At 34.7% G+C, this 17,524-nt stretch overlaps 1 protein-coding gene across 2 annotated transcripts in view; it reads right to left on the reverse strand.

Annotated features, from left to right (window-relative positions):
• Positions 1-17,524, reverse strand: part of SLC12A2 (solute carrier family 12 member 2) — a 109,703-nt gene that overhangs the window by 68,609 nt on the left and 23,570 nt on the right. For both annotated transcript variants that reach the window (XM_082457831.1, XM_082457830.1), the window contains exons 2-4: positions 12,595-12,714; positions 11,277-11,352; positions 10,872-10,967 (exon numbers count right to left, since the gene is read on the reverse strand). In XM_082457831.1, the coding sequence (XP_082313957.1) occupies positions 10,872-10,967; positions 11,277-11,352; positions 12,595-12,714 (292 nt within the window). The remainder of the gene's footprint in view (positions 1-10,871; positions 10,968-11,276; positions 11,353-12,594; positions 12,715-17,524) is intronic.

Raw genomic sequence — 17,524 nt, forward strand, 5'->3', positions numbered from 1 at the left:
ATGGGATCAGTACAGTACTGTAAATGTACCTTTTCCTCCCTAGGATTTTCTTAATAACATTTTATTTTCTCTAGCTTACTTTATTGTAAGAATACAGTATATAATACATATATACAAAATATGTGTTAATTGACGGTTTATGTTATCTGCAAGACTTCTGGTCAACAGTCTATTAGTTAAGTTTTGGGGGACTTCAAAGTTATACATGGATTTTCGACTGCACAGGGGTCATCAGCACCTCTAACCTATGTGTTGTTCAAGGGACAACTGTACTATTATCATTCCCATTTACATATATGAAAATTAAAGCTTAGAGAAGTTAAATAACTTGACCAAGGTCATGCAAATAGTAAGGGAAGAAGTAGGCTTAAACTCAGGTCTCTCTGACTTGTGTGCTTACTCGGTACAGTAGGTATAATTAAATTAGCCTTTTTATTATCATTGAATAAGCTGAAGAGTATGAAAAAAATTATGATGAATTAAGAGGCAACAACAGAAAAAATACCTATTGTATTTACAAAAAATCTACTGCTCAAGCAAACATGGGAAGTCAATATGGAAAAAATATCCTCATGGACTCTCATAATTTGGCCATAAAATGCCCTGTCTCCCGAGTGTAGAAGACATCAATGAGTCAGGTACGAGAGATACTTAAGTAGTGACAATACTATATACACTGGGTTCCATTATTACTACACATTGATCTGGGGACACATGCCCCTGAAGCTCTCACTAGATTTCAAATCAACAACCAAAACACTGACTAGGTTAATCAAGAGCCATGTGATTACTGGCCATAAAATAAGTACTATAAATTTCAAAGAATTGAAATGAGACAGTATTACTGACCACAACAGTGTTGAGTTAAATGTATGGACTTCCCCTAAATATTTCTAAATTATGCAACACACTTTTAAGTAACCCACTAGTAAAAGAATAAACCACAGGGAAATTAAAAAGCATTTTGAATTGAATGATAATGAAAAGAAAACATATCAAAATTAGTGGGATATATCTAAAGCAGGAATTACAGGGAAATTTATAGTTTTAAATTCTTATATTAAAAAAATGATACTTCAATTAAAAATAAATAAACAAATAAGGTGAAATCAATGATCTAATCTTCTACGTTAAGAAAGCAGAAAAAAGTAAGTAAACCTAAAGTATAAAAAAATAATAAAGAGTTAAAACCACTGATGCAGAAAACAATAAAGAAAAATCAATAAGGCCAAAACATGCAAACTCCCTGAAAAATCTGCCAAAACTATAACAAGAACAGTAAACTGAAATAATCCTATAGCTATCAAAGAAATTAAATTTGTAATACACACACACACACACACACACACACACACACACACACACACAACCATAGGCACAGGTAGCTCCACTGTTGAGGAAGAAATAAGATCAATTTTACAAAAACTGTTTCAGAAAACTGAGGATGAAGGAATACTAGCCAACACCCCTTACGAGTTGAGCATAATCCTAACACCAAAACCTGACAAAGTTTATTACAAAAAAAAGAAAATTTTAGACAAATATTCCTCATGATCATAGATTCAAAAATCTTTAACAAAATGTTAGCAAGTAAAAAGTAGCAGAAAGCATAATATCTTTGACCAAATATATCTTCGATCTTTGTGGGGTTTATGCCACAAATGCTAGGTTATTAAGATTCAAAATATCATATCACTTGTGATAATAACAGAATAAGAGAAGAAACCCATATAACCATTTCAACAGATGTAGAAAAATCATGACAAAATTCAACATCCATTCATAATAAACACTGTCAGCAATTTAGAAATAGAACTGTCTCAATCTGACAAATGACATCTTCCAAAACTCCATAGTTAACATCTTAATAGTGATATATTGAACTCAATCCCTCTAAAACTGGGAACAGGCAAGGATGTTTATTCTCACCACTTCTATTCACCATGGTATTGGAGGTCCTACCTAATTGAACAGTGTGAAAAAAGAGAGGGAGAGAAAGAGGGAGAGAGGAAAATACTAAAGATTGGAAAGAAAGAGTATAAACCATCTCTGTTCACAGATGACATGACTGTTTATGTTTAGCAAAGTCACAGAATAGAGAACCAAGATATGCAAGTCTATTGCATTTCTATACACAATCATAAAAAAAAATGGAAAATGAAATTTACAAATACCATTTACCAGATGAAAAACATGACGGATGGGTAAATTTAACAAAACATGCAAGACCTGTATACTGAAAATATACAACACTACTGAGAGAACCAAAGACCTAAATAAATGGAGAGATATAGCATGTTTAGAGATTGGAAAATTCAATATTGTTAACATGACCATTCTTCCCAAAAAGATTTTTTAAGAGTGAAATTCCAAAGCCCCAGCAAGGCTTTTTGTTTTTGTAGAAATTGATATTGCTAATTCAAAAATTTATATGGAAATACAAAGAACCTAGAAGAGCCAAAACAATTTTGAAAAAGAACAGAGTTGAAAGACTTAGGACTTATAAAGCTAAGCAATCAAAACAGGGTAGTCTTAGAATAACTGGCATAAAAGAATAAACAAACAAATCAGTGGAACAGGATACAATACAGACAATACACAGAAAGCTGATTTTTCAACAACAGTACCAAAACTAATTCAACGTGGAATAGAGAGTTGGTTGACAAATGGTGCTGGAAGAAGTGGCTATCTATATGGGGGGGATAAGAGTAGGGGAGAGAAGCACAATCTCTGTCTCACATAATATGAGGCTATTCATAGTTAAAAATCTAAAAACAAACTATAAAGATTCTAAGGGAAAACACAGGGAAATATCATCACGACCTTGGGATAAGCAAAGATTTCAAGACAGAACAATATAAGCACTGGTCAATAAATAATATAAATAGATAGATAAATAAATCTGAGAATCTGGGCTTCCTCAAAATGGTAAACGTTTCCTCTTCAAAAGACATGATTTGGAAAACGATAAAAAAAGATGATGCAAGTCACACACTAGGAAAAATATACACAATACATGTTAGACATAAGACTTGTATCCAGAATATATTTTTTAAAACTCCTCCAAATCAGAAACAAAAAGATAACCCACTTTAAAAACTGGGCAAAGATATGAATATATTACAAGATAAGATATACAAGTGGTCACAAGCACATGAAAAGATGCTTATCATCATCATCATTAATCATCAGGGAAATGCAGTGGCGGTAAGACACTATTAAACCTCCATAAACACAGCTATAATTAGAAAGCTGTAACAAGTGTTGGCAAGAATGTGGAAAAACTGGTAGTCTCATATATTGCTGATGGGAGTATAAAATGGTACGGCCACTGTGGAAAATCACTTGGCAGTTTCTTATAAATGAAAAGTATACCATGAATCAAGAAGTCATTCCTAGGTAGTGTCCCAAAATGAACAAAAACATACAAAATCACAAAGACTTGTACAAGAATGTTCATGTCAGCTTATTCATAATAACCTCATACTAAAAAATAGCCCAAATGTCCATCAATAGGCACTAAATAAACACATTTTTTACTATTACAAATATTATAGTGTTAAAATGGAATACTACACAGTAACAAAAATGAACAAACTACTAAAATGGATGTATTCCAAAAACATTATGTTAGCTGAAAGAGATGAGACATAAAAAGAGTACCTTCTATATAATCCAGCCTGGGCTACCAGTGAGGAACTCATTGCCAAGAAACTTTCCAGTGTGATGGAAATATTCCGTATTTTGACTGAGCTAGATGTTACGCAGGTTTACATGCTTATGAAAACTCACAGAACTGTAAACTTAAAATCTGTGCATTTCACTACATGGGAATTTTACTTCAGTAATGCTTATTTAATAAGCTATAAATCAACTGTCAACAACTAACATTTTTTAAATTGTACCATAGTCAAAATGAGATAGCAGGAAGTAATCATATGTTAGACTTCAAAAGAAGATTCGTGGAAAGGGGCATTATCAGATACAGCTTTCACAAATACTCACAACAACTGACTTCAACTTAAACTACATAGAACCTTTAAAGTAATATGCACAAAGATAAAAAACCCAAACAACTATACGCAGGAAGGTAGGAGCAGTATTTACTAAATTTTGACCAGGGACTCTGGATGTTTGTCTAATAACTATGCCACAAAACAGACATTTCTTAAACCACATGTGGCTCTTAAAAGTTCTCATCACAAAGAAAAAAAGTTTTTCCCTTTGGTATCTGTAACAGATGATGGATGTTCACTAAACAATGTGGTAATTATTAAAATATATATAAGTCAAGTCATTTTATGCCCTATAAACTTGTACAGTGCTGTATGTCAATTATATCTCAATAAAAATAAAAATAAATCACACATGGCTCAATTTAGCACCACATGGCTCTATGTGCTAAGATAGACTAAATGTTTCATATTAACGTGAAAAATATTTGAATTTTTAGAAACACTAACAAACCTGTTTAACTCCAAGTTAATTTCTTTTGGACTATTTCATCTCCATTTATTGTAACTAATGCTCACTCTTAGGCAAAAGTTGGACAACAAATCTTACTGTCCATTGTGATGCTGAAAAATCACAGCAAGCACGTGGTCTAGGACATCCTCAGTGACTCAAGGTCGTGGGTAACAATCTCTGAACAAAACCAAACTTTGACACACATTTTCTATCAAAATGAATTTCTTTCAAAGAGTAGCTTGAAGGCAATTCAATTTAAAATACAAACTACAACTACGAGGTAGAAAAATGAACACATTTAAAATTTAATAAAGTCTGAAAGGTAATAAACTCCAGTTTTAAACAGTTAGTTTTGCAAAGTGACAATGTGATGGTTAATTTTATGTGTCAATCTGGCTGGGCCCTGGAGCCCAGATATGTGGTCAAACATTATTCTAGATGTTTCTGTGAGGGTGTTGGGCTGAGATTTACATATAAATAATTCTTTCTACCTATGTACACTTCCTATTGGTTCTGTTTCTCTGGAGAACCCAGACTAATACATACACGATACAAGGTAAAATGCAAATCATATACCAACAAAGGTCTTGTATACAAAATATATAAAGAACTCAAAACTCGATAGTAAGAAACCACAATAAAATAAACTCAATAAATATCCTCCAAAACACTGGGCAAAAGATTTGAGTATAGAAAGAAAACTATTCAGCAATTACTGTTCAGAGTTCATCTGGTAAGATGAGCAAACACTCCAGAATCCTTTATTTGTCAGAGCGGTAAGCTACCTACTTCTGTACACTCACTTAACAGTTTATTCAAAGACACCTTGTATAAAATTCTGAGGAACAACTTTAGGAATGCTATGGGGTGACAATGGATCCAAATGGATTCAACATCCATTTTAGTTATTGTTCTAGGAAATATATCCTAATACCCTGGTTAATAAATACACAATAAGGAATCTGCCTGTTAACATTCAGTAAATTTCCTCTATTCTGTTGCCATTATGAAGCCAAACAGGAAAAGGCGAAGTGACAAACATGTAATCTTCAGACCATAATTTGGTACTATGTTATCATTGTGACTGATCACTTGAATACGTTAAACTTTTAAATCAAAGACATGTAGCTCTAATTCTGCAGCAGACAATTCGGGAACCAAGTTAAAGTATTTTTAATCATTAAAGACTGGCAAAATTGAAAGGTCACCAAATGAGTCAAAGAGAAAACCCAAGCCAAATTATTTACAATTACTTGCCAGATTCACGTTTGAGTTACTTGTGGTGCATAAGTAGTGCTTTACTGAACTGAAAACACAATGTTATGTTTAAGTCTAATAACTCATAATACAACAGTTATAGAACTGCTTTTATTCTTTTTTTTTTTTTTTTTTTGGCCACACGGCATGTGGGATCTTAGTTCCCCAACCAGGAATTGAACCAGTGGAAGTAAGGAGTCCTAACCAGTGGACCGCCAGGGAAGACCCAACTGTTATAGAACTGCTTTTTACAGCTTCTTCAAACATTTCACTGATCTGAAAAACTACAATTTGAAATAAATTAGCAATAAAAGGAAAGAACTACAGAGCTGAAATCTAATTTACAACTCCTTGGTTGGTAATGATAGGAACTGATAAAGTTATACAATGGGTTAAACAAAAAAATCTGACAATCAATGATAATCTGATTTTTTACCAATACAGAGAGTACTTTCTGTCACTTACAAGATGTAAAAAACGTTAGTTTTTCCTCACTTCCAATGGTTTGGCTTTACCTATATACAAAAGTGAGGAGGTCAATTATTTCAGAGAAAAGAAAAAGATACCAGTATGTGAAGGTAATTCTGACATATTGCAGACATTTTTAAAAGATTTACCAGTAGAATTTGCATAAAATTTAATTTTGTTTAAAAAAAAGTATGTTTCATTTTTGCACAATGCAACATCAATGTTGTATGACATCAGACAATGTATGTCAAAGACCATGGTACCATGCCTAGCAGTTAGATCTAAAAAAATAACTGTCCCTATTATCTGAACATAAGCCCCAAGAAAATGGGGTCTTGTCTGGCTTGCATTGTTACAAAACCAGTGCCTGACACAAAGTGCTCAACAATTATCTGTTGATTGACTGAAATACAAGGAATATAAAAATTTGATCTTAGTCACTTATGCAGATTTCTATTGACTTTAGATTCTCAGAACTGCCCATCACAAATTTGATGTAGCCTGGGCTTTTATGTGAAAGTGTACTGACCTCTGTTTTTAATACTCCAAACCAGAAAGTGGTTGAAGAACTGTTCCCTTCTATTGCTCAGTTCATATAATACACTATAATCCAAAAGCAGAATTTACATTTCCATCTTATGAAAGGTTGTCTGTGGTTGTCCTCTATTTCATAGATGAGTTGATATTCAGAGGTTAATTATCTGAGAACAGAAGAGACTCTGGTCTGTGAAATCTAGGAAATGCAGACCTGAGTGACAGTGGCTGCTGGCCAGCGTCATCTAAGTTGCAGAACCTGTTGCACACGGTCCAAGGAAATTCTGTAAAATCCAAGATCTCAAGGACACTGGGAGGATTTGCAGAACAGGAAAGAGCTCTGGGCTCCAAGGTGCAACAATCTGTAGAGCCTGAATGTGTCTGCTAGGGCAGGGAGTATGCCAGTGACTCCATCAGCTGGTTGCTGGTGCTCGTTTTATTCTGTAGAGGCAGAGGACCTAGGGGATGGTTCTCTAACCTGCCACCAGTAGCTTTAAATAGTAACCCCCCGTATTACTATAGTCTAATCAAGATTGAGACTCACAATCTTGTATTTTCTAAGTTTAGACTTTTTTTTCCAGAAACGCTGAATGTTTCCATATTATTTTTATCCTAGACTTCATAATTGGACACTATTACATTTGTTCACAAGTTGACAGTTAATTTATATTTTTTAAAAAACTACACTTTTCTAGATTGGTACCTGTTTAATCTCTAAAATGTACTGTTAAAGCCAACGTTAAGGCTATTTAGTAACATTAAATAGCTGTGGCATAAATCACCCAACACTAGGAAAAGTACACATTTCACACACTTACATGGGGTTGGAAGTACATACCTCACAAAACAAGAATAAATTATTATTCAGTGTTAATAAAAATACATGTCATAATTCAGTTAAGAGTCAAGATAAATAAAACAAATTAAAATGTCAAGCACTACCTCAAAATAGTTCTCTATATTAATAACTACGCACTCAAGTTTAAAAAAGGGCTCTTCAGACAGAAATTAGTAAAGAGAGCAGCCACAACCTCTCAGCAACATTTTGGGTAAAATACTTCCTTGTTAATGCCCTTAATAGTCAACTTTCAGTCCACAGAAAATTAAGATGGGTCTCCAGACATCTCTGTTCCCGTAGTATTCCTCCATTTCTCCTATCTCTAAGTCTTTGCACCCTGACCCTCCAGATAGTTCTAGCTCTACTGCTCTCCTCTTACGCAGCCCTTTCAAGGAAGAAAGTCAAATTAAGTCCTCAGTGGTTGGGCTAGAGGGCATCCAATGCAGGCACCCTTGGTCCCATACTACTAAAAGATAAAAAGCTTATTGTGAAGAACAGCAAATAAACTGCATCTATACATTAAGTCTCTTAAAGTTTGTTTTAAACTGTAATTCCCTCTCTTTATTTTTTGCTCCTTGGAAAATTTTACTGAACAAGGATTCCTTGTTCCAGAGAGATTCCTAGTCTGGCATTTGCTGTCGTCATCCTATAGTGTCATTTAGTAAGTTCCTCTCTCCCCTGAATACTCTATGCTGTGATTCATATTCGATATTTCACAGGTAGTCTTATTAAGTAAAGCATTTACAAAGTTGGAATAGTCCCTTTTCTTCTTCACTTATTTTGTAGAATAATTACACAAAGGATAAATCTCTCATCAATTTTTTGCTTACAATGAGTTCAGGTAAGGAGTTTTCACTCAGAAAACTTGATTTACACTAGATTCTTTATCAATTTTCAAAATAAGTTAGTTCTCTAGCATTCTTCAAAGGTGAAAATGAGATTTTTGTGTGTGTGTGATGTCTGTGAACCTAGGGATTTTATGTTTTCATTTAAATCAGTTACTATTAGTAGTAGTATTGCTGTTCTATCCAAATTTAAGTCTGTGCTAGTTTCTTCAAGTTGGCTCCATGGTCCTTTTGACATGAAACAAGTAGGTTTTGTTACCTTCTTTACTTTTTGATGTGAAAAGATGTCTAGACTTCTCTAGTACATTTCCTATCCAGATCTGGAATCAATGCTTTCTCCAAGGTTCCCTGGTTCCTTTGAATGGAAATACACAATGTGGGCACTAAGGGTGTTCACTGATACTGGGTTGGTCATTTGTTACAGGTGATTTTTGTGGACAGAGCTAAGAAATATATACTTTTGGGATAAAATGTGTGAGTCATACTGATACTTTCAATTTAGAACCATGCATACAGAAAACAATGTAATCTCACCAGTTTTATACCTATATCTACTTTCTCCTTTGTGGAAATACTGTTTTTCCAAGAAACCAAAATAAATCCTGTTAGGGGTCTCCAAGTCTATGAAGCAGATGGAGAGGAGACACAGGGGTTTACATTTATTGCAAGAATCTCCAGGAACTTTCACTGCAGATGATGCAGCTCATTTATTATTCTATAAAGGATCAGCCAGCTTTCTAACATCACTAACTGATCTAAGTGAAAAATGAATGCCTTCTAGCAAAGCTTCAAAGCATTTGGTCATTTCTTTAAATTAATAGCTTTCTCTTTTTCTATAGGTTTCATTATTTCAGCAAGTGTATTTACTTTGTCATTTATGAACAAATGATAACAGAAGAATTCCAAATTGTATAATCCAATTTTTTTTTCTCTATAGTTAGTTACTTTGCGAACTATCATTTTGAGGGAACTCAGGCAAAACTGCAACATGTGGTACTTTGCTGGGACACATCTTCATGTACTCCATATTCTCATACTTCCTTGGTGTCCAGGACAGAAGACTAGATACAAGTCTCTGAGGTATTCATAAAAATATATGAAAACTACTGGTAGTATTGAAACATGAAATGGCTTTTTAGTCACAATGCAGGAAAATCTATACTTTCCTTAAGTTTGCACTCACACAGAGAACAGAATGGGGTTTGTGCTGACAGTGGGTCCATGCCCCACTCCCCTTGAGGCTTACAACCTAGATTTGAAGGGCTGAAGACAAGGAGAAATTTTATGATGATTTGCTGATCCTCTCAAATGCCTAACACACCATCCCATTTCTCCTCCGATGTCCATTCCCCAATAGCAGCAGAATGAAATGAAGCACGGGGCATCCAGTTACACAAGAAACCAAGAATATCTCAGCACTGTCTGATTAATTGTTGGACATAACCACATCTTGGACCCCAATTTGCTCAACTCGGATTCAGGTACATATAAAACTTCAGCCAGCAGTGATGCATGCTCAGCACAGTCATAACTATAGATGTGAGCTGCCAGCTTCCCTGAGGGCCGTAGTGATCTGAATCCTCTGGTATATAAAAAAATATGAAGACGACTGGGGAAAAATGAAAACCTCAATCTGGTTCTCTCTTTCTCCAAGTACTAATGCAGAAAAAGCAGAAATTGCATGTATATAATGTCAAGTACAGATCTGCAAGATAGTTGAGGCAGATGGAACAGGTAGATTCTTTTCTCAGTTGATCTGCTATGATAAATTTACAGGAGCTGGTATACATTTTCTCTTCTTTCTCTTAGTATCTTCTCCTCACTCCAGCTGAATGATGAGTTTTTGTTTGGAAAATGGATTTCTTTTCTTCTTGTTCTCAGGGGTCCCAAGGCCATTATCCTGGTGTCCTGGGTGTTCTCCCTGGGGAGAGTAAAACCTCACAAGGCAGGTCTTGTGGGCTCCAATAAAATAGGCCTCAGGGTACCCAGAGAAGAGAGCTAGAGTTGAGGGCATGGATTCAGAGCCCCAGGTGTAACTCACACAAGCTACTAGACCATGAGGAAAGAACTCTGCCTAAGTTTCCTTCAGCGGGGAGGAATGAGGTTACACCTGTACAGTACTGACCAAATGCAGGATGCACACCACTGATCCAAGGGCTGAAGCCTGGGAGAAGGCAACAAGGGGTGACTTGGTGGAGAAGAAACCTAGTTAGGAGCTCCATTCTTGCTACCAAACACACTGAACACCCTGAACAATCTGAAGCATACATGTTTGTGTATGGATCAATTTAAAATTTTATATTCAAAATATTAGTTAAGAAGTACTTGATAGAAACTTTCTTGCCTATATAGAACCTGATATGTTGCTTCTTTAAGGTAAAAAATAATTAGAGATATTTTTAAATCTCAATTTATTTAGTGTCAGTAATCCAATGCTGATGATGTAAAAAGACTGAATTTACCTCCTCGTACAAATCCATTAGTAGCTATTGCCGAAGTAGACAATCCTGTGATAGTTGTCACAACAGTGGCCATTATTATTACAAGGACTGACAGACCTTTAGCGAAAAAGAAAAGAGACTTGAGAATACTTACACTCTCATTTAAACCTGCCACATCTAGAACTGGTTAGTCTAAGTATACTGAATTTACATTATAACCTATAAATTATCTTACTTTTATCTCATATTAGATCAAATCAGAATTATGAAAAAAGTGACATTAAGACAACAGTCTGATATAAAGGAGAACATAATGTAGAATGATTCCAACTGCTTGAATTTTATGAGGTTCAGAGACTACACATGCACACAGCCACTTTCCCTATTCATTCTCAAATGAATCAAGCAGTATGTCACTTCACTTACCTATTCCAGCTTGACCCACAATCCATGACAATCTAATAAAGAGCATTACTCCCCAAATGTTTAACATACATCGTACCTAGAAAAAGAGGCCAAGTCACAGATGAAAAGTAATTAAATACACAGTAAATGCTAAACTAGCCAATAGTAGGATAACATACATTTTAAACTATAGAAGGTCCTTGCAAATCTCTTATCCCACCCTTTAACAGTTTTTTTAAAGAGCTTTATCGAGAGTTTAAATGTGAGCTAATTAAAGTATAAGTATAAGGTAATATATGAGTATATGTGTGTGTATGTACTTTATACACACACATTTATCTGAAGCAGCAGAAGCAAAAGAACAAGAAAGGCACAAGGAATATTTTAAGACTTCAGCCCTAAAAAAAGGAGTTTATGTTCCCCCTTATCAATGCAAGTCAGTTTTTTACTTATTCTTTTATAACGTCTTCACTTCATGATTTCTACAGTGGATTTAAGTATTATGTAATATCTTGTCAACACAAAATGCCAACTGTTCACACATCTTTCGAAAACCTACTCTTTGTAAGACAGCATCCTCAATTTATTTTTACTTTTATTTACTATGCTCGTACATAGAATATAGTCTTCCAAAATAGTAAAATCTAAGAATAGGCAAACAATACAACTCAGAGCTTAAAATACACTCTACTGATTAGACAATAAAATCACTACTAGAACTGGGATGTTTCCCTCTACTTCTCCCCTAAATGTCAATACAACTCTAAATTAGTGCTTCCAAAGTCCCAGTGAGACTCTCTACTCCGGTCAGATCCTTAGTGCCTATTCAAACACAGAAAAAGACACAGTAAACACAGTAAATCTGAACCTTAATCACCTAAACCTGTCTACTGAAGTGATCTCAACACTTATTTCTCCTTTATTCTGTTGCTTGTTAACGTCTATACATTTCTCTTCAAAAGACAATACGGTAGCAGGAAAGGAAGCAGGCATATTTCAGCTGTATTACCTGCCCAGCTTTCTTGATTGTGTTGCTCTCATCAATTTAATAGCTTCATACTTAATTTTTGAAAAGTGACAATATGTGAGATTCAGAAGAGGTTATAAAACATAACTTAGAAGTAATCAAATATAATTTGATTAAATTAATAAATATATTCACTTTACTGAATTTAATACCCACAAGGAAAGGAGGTACAAGTTATTAATTTGGTCCTCCATAACAATCAGATAAAACAGTTTAAAAAAGAGAAAGCATTATCTCGAGAATGATGATATTAGGAAGATTGTATAATAAACAGAAATGTATAACTCTAAAATTAAGTCTATAGGTACATACTAGCACACCCTTGATCCAGCCAAACTTCACAACTCCTTTACTTTCCGCGGTATACGTGACCACAGCCTCTCGGGTTGGTGTACTTTCTTCCCCGTTTGCAAAGCCATCCTCAAAAGGTTCCTGGTTATAAGAGGAAATGTGAATTATGCTTAAGAATTACTTAAAATTTAAAAATCACCTGATAAAAACAAACGCCACTAAATACACTTAGTGTATTTACAAGAATCAAGGGTTTCTGAATATTTTACCTGAGGATTGAGAGTTTTAAAAATTTAATTATCACGAAACCCATTTTAATCATTTAAAATTTTAATTACATTTTGGTGGTATCTGGAGAACACAAAGAATACTATTTGCTAAGTATAGGCTAACCAGGTCAGTCAATTCAGACCTTGTCTCTCCAGCCACAACTTTATATTGCCTGGATGCCACCCTTCCCCTATCTGGACTTTCAGTGTTCACAATATAAAACTCCTCTTCGTCACCAGTGAACAGTTTTCCCTTTATAGTCCCTGACAGCAGGACTCCGTGGATCCCAAGATTCACCCCTAACTCCTGCCTTTACTCACTCCTGAGTTCAGTCACTCAGCACTCTTCATTCTTTCCTTTCTAATTCTTCTCAGATTCAGACGTGAACTGGTTGACACAATGCATTTTCACAACTAGTGTTTCCTTCTAAGGCTTTTATGTTTCATGTCTGATTCTATAATTCTTAGTTTTTCTTCTTTACATTCTCTCTCTCCTTCTCTCCATGGCTCTCAACTTTTGTTCAGTCCCAACACACCCAAGGCACATGACAAACTTCCAAACCAGTGGCAGTGCCTTAAACAGATCATGAAGGGTGGAAGGGTGTTGGGAAATAGAAAATGTTCTAGATCTAGAATCCTGTCCCTAACACTAGCCCCATAGTTCTTCCTCTACCCATATCTCAACAGCAGGGAACAAAGTACAGCTATATTTCAAACATTCATTCTTTAAATGAAAAAGAGCCAACTAAATTAATTATCATTTAATCCTGAACACTGTGATCTAGATATCCTACTTTTTTAAGAAATCATTTTCAGTGGTTATACCCTCTACTGAATTCTGAATATAATTTTTTTCATAGAAATGAGCTGCAGCAAGTTCTGTGTTACAACAGAGAAAAAACTATGTAATAATCCAAACTTCCTTTTTTTCTTTGACTTCTGTTAGCCAAGTAGACTCATTTAATTCTCTTAATGCATTATTGCTATATGGCTTTTCAAAGTGCTATCAACCTAGATCAGCTCTTATATTCCATATTTTTATAATGTACCTACTGCAAATTCTTAGATTTTTAAGCAATAGAAGAAACAGTATAATAAGTTAGATGCAGTAAATTCTTTAAGTATATTTTTTGAAATTATTTTGCCTAGGCTCTTTTAAATAATCAAATTTTAAACTAATCTCCACGTTTACACTAAAAGACATAGCTATAACTTCAACTACATGAAATACATGGAAAATAACTCATTTTAAGATTACCAAGAACTTAAAAATGAACTTTAATGTTGACTAATTCTGATAGTTCACAAACTTTAAAAAACAGATGCTAAGAGAAATAAATCATAATAATTTCCCTTACAGCACAGTTTCATAACTACTGTCTACTGTATCAAATGATTACTGTACTTTAAAAAGGATGCCCTAGGCTTATGGCATATAAAACACTTCATAAAAATTCTGTAATCACCCCAATCTTCTATACTTTTTAAAACAGCCTTATTGAGCTCTTATTCACATACTCACCCATTTAAAGTGCGTATTTCAATGATTTTTAGTATATTCACAAAGTTGTACAATTATCACCACAGTCAATTTTAGAACATTTCCATCATCCCAAAAGAAGCTCCACGCCCATGAGCAGTCACTCCCCATTTCCGCTTTTCTGAAACTCCTGGCAATTACTTACTTTCTATCTCTATGGATTTGCTCTTCTGATATTTCATATAAATGGAATAATGCAATCATACAACATGTGGCCTTTGTGTGTGGCTTCTTTTCCTTAGCATAACATTTTCAAGGTTCATCCACGTTATAGTACATATCACTCTTTTTTATTGCCAAATAATATTCTGTTGTATGGATATACCCCATTTTAAAATCTGTTCATCAGCTGATGAACATTTGGGCCTATTCTACATTTTAGCTATTATGAATAATGCTGCTGTGAATATCTGTGCACAAGTTTTTGTGTAGACATGTGTTTTTCATTTATCTTGGGTATATACCTAGAAGAATTGCTGGGCCATGAAATACTTTTTGCAATGACTATTTCTGGTCGTCTTTCCCACCTCTTCTTTTGTATCCGTCTGCAGACTGTCACTCCTCATTTTAGTCCATGTGTCTATTTTTATCCCTCTTTTGTGCTTAGAATTTGGTATAAACATGGAAACCAGTAATAGTTAAATGTGTTAGAAATACGTACAAATAGGAAAAAATGCAACCAGGGGCCTGTGTAGCTCAGCAACCCACTTTGGCTTTACGTCCACTGTTGTTTATGTTCTATACAGTAGGACATCACTGATGAATTCCCCCAACGCTGCCCCCAAAAAAGAAAAAAAAGAGAATTGATGGCTCAACTGTTCAATTATTCAAATAAAGCCAGAACAAAAATGTTTGCCTATTAACTCAATCAACTTTAAAGTAGACAGAAGTTCCTTAGATTTCACTCTAGGATATTTGGTGCTCTTCAATTATAAAATAACATAAAATATTATATAACCTGCAAGTATTACAAGAAAATACAATGCCTATAATAATACACAAAAAAATACAATGCCTATAATTATACACAGAGAGATATTTCTATTCCCATCTCTATTAAAAGAAAACTGAAGATGTGTGTACTTAATAGGCTACTTTCTCCAAGGCTAAATTCTGATGTGCGTGTCTTTTTAATAATTCAGAAGCAGGCAGGCGTCTTAAAATTTTTGCTGTATTTATTAGAATTCCACCTGAAAGTTGAAGATCTAGCAATAATTATACCAGTTTCCACTATACTATGAACAACTATATTCAAAAAACACAGTAAGATTTTTCTGCGTGTATAACATATTTTAAAACAAAGATGAATCCAAATAAAATTTAAGTTTAACTTCCTTACCATGTTCCAACAGCCCTATTTTAAGAAGTGTTATTTATCTTTAAAATACAATTCAAAAATTAAAATCAATTGAATATGTTATTTTTTATATTTCAATCAATAGATTTAAGTAAAATAAAATTGGGTTTATAATTATATTTATTTCCTGAAATAACAGGAAACCAAGGTAGAATACATTTTGTTTCTATAAATACATTAGTTTCAGAGAAATAAGGAAATTGTTGAGTATGGCATTTTGTCTACACACACAAACACACACACACAAAATATTATATACAAATCTTATTACCAGGAAAATTTCACATATACAATTATGAACTATAAATTATACTGATAGAAAAGTACAAAAATAAAATCTTCAATCTACCTACCATTTTCAGAGAAATAATGGGTTTGAGTTTTTTACTGTTTTTCACATAATGAATACAATGTCAAAAATAACAACATGAGTTTTTGGATAACACCATATTAAATGAGGTGGAACAAACTAATTTAAATTTATTTGGGGAAATAATCTTTCAAAAAGTAGCACTGTGAATCTGAGTGTACAAAGCAAGGATTAAGACTGGGCATGAGGGACTTCGCTGGTGGCACAGTAGTTAAGAATCCGCCTGCCAATGCAGGATACACGGGTTCGAGCCCTGGTACGGGAAGATCCCACATGCCGCGGAACAACTAAGCCCGTGTGCCACAACTACTTAGCCTGCGCTCTAGAGGCTCGCGAGCCACAACTACTAAAGCCCACGCGCGTAGAGCCCATGCTCCGCAACAAGAGAAGCTACCGCAATGAGAAGCCCGTGCACCGCAACGAAGAGTAGCCCCTGCTTGCCACCACTAGAGAAAGCCCGCGCGCAGCAAGAAAGACCCAATGCAGCCAAAAATAAACTAAAAAAAAAAAAAGACTGGGCATGAGAACAAGAGTGGGGAAGAGAGGAAGAGACAGAGGAATCAATGGAAAACACAGAGAGGTGGACCCTCAGTAACTGGAAGGATTTCTTAATGAAACAAATAGAGATACTAATAAATTATATCAGTCTAAAAAGAAAATGATTAATTCAGTTGGACATACTGAATTTGAAGAGCCATGAAACAATTAGAGTTCCACCAGGCTGTTAAAAAATTCATGACTGGAAATTAGGAGAGGGGCCAGGGATAAAGAGCTAGTGGGTGAAGCTATGGAAAAAGAATGAAAAGAGAAACTTAGGGAAAGAAAACCTGAGTAGCTGAGCATTTTTCTGAGAATACAGAAAATAAAAGAATGAAAGGGAACTCTGGTTTCCATGGTCATTTATTTCTTTGCAGGGAGTAGAGAAAAGGAGAATTTCTGCACTGTGGATACTCTCCCTTGTATATTCAAATTTCTACCTCAACTTGATCATTCTTTGTCCTCTAACCATAGTTATCTTTTTGCTGCACACCACACACCCCACCTCCAAATGTCCAGCCAAACGTGCTGAAATACAACCCCACGTTCAACAAGGCACACCAACCTGGCTTCACCATGCCGCAACACTGGAATAGTTTTAAGACATCCAAGGACTTCTCTGCTACCAAATCTAATAAATCTAATGTACAGTTTTTAGTCCCTGTCTCAAAGGACTTTTGAAACAGCTCATGATACTGTTGACAACTCCCTCTTTCTTCAAACTTTTTTTGAAATACCACTCTTTTAGCCTCTTCCAGCCAGCAGTTAAATGGTAAGAGTCCATTCAATACTTGGTCTTAGACCCATCTCTTTTTTTCACTCTCTCTGTTTCTCCTATGGTCATCTCACCAAACCTGTAGCTTTAAACACCATCTGTA

Source organism: Balaenoptera physalus (assembly GCF_965194825.1).
Source record: "Balaenoptera physalus genome assembly, chromosome: 3".
NCBI lineage: Eukaryota > Metazoa > Chordata > Mammalia > Artiodactyla > Balaenopteridae > Balaenoptera > Balaenoptera physalus.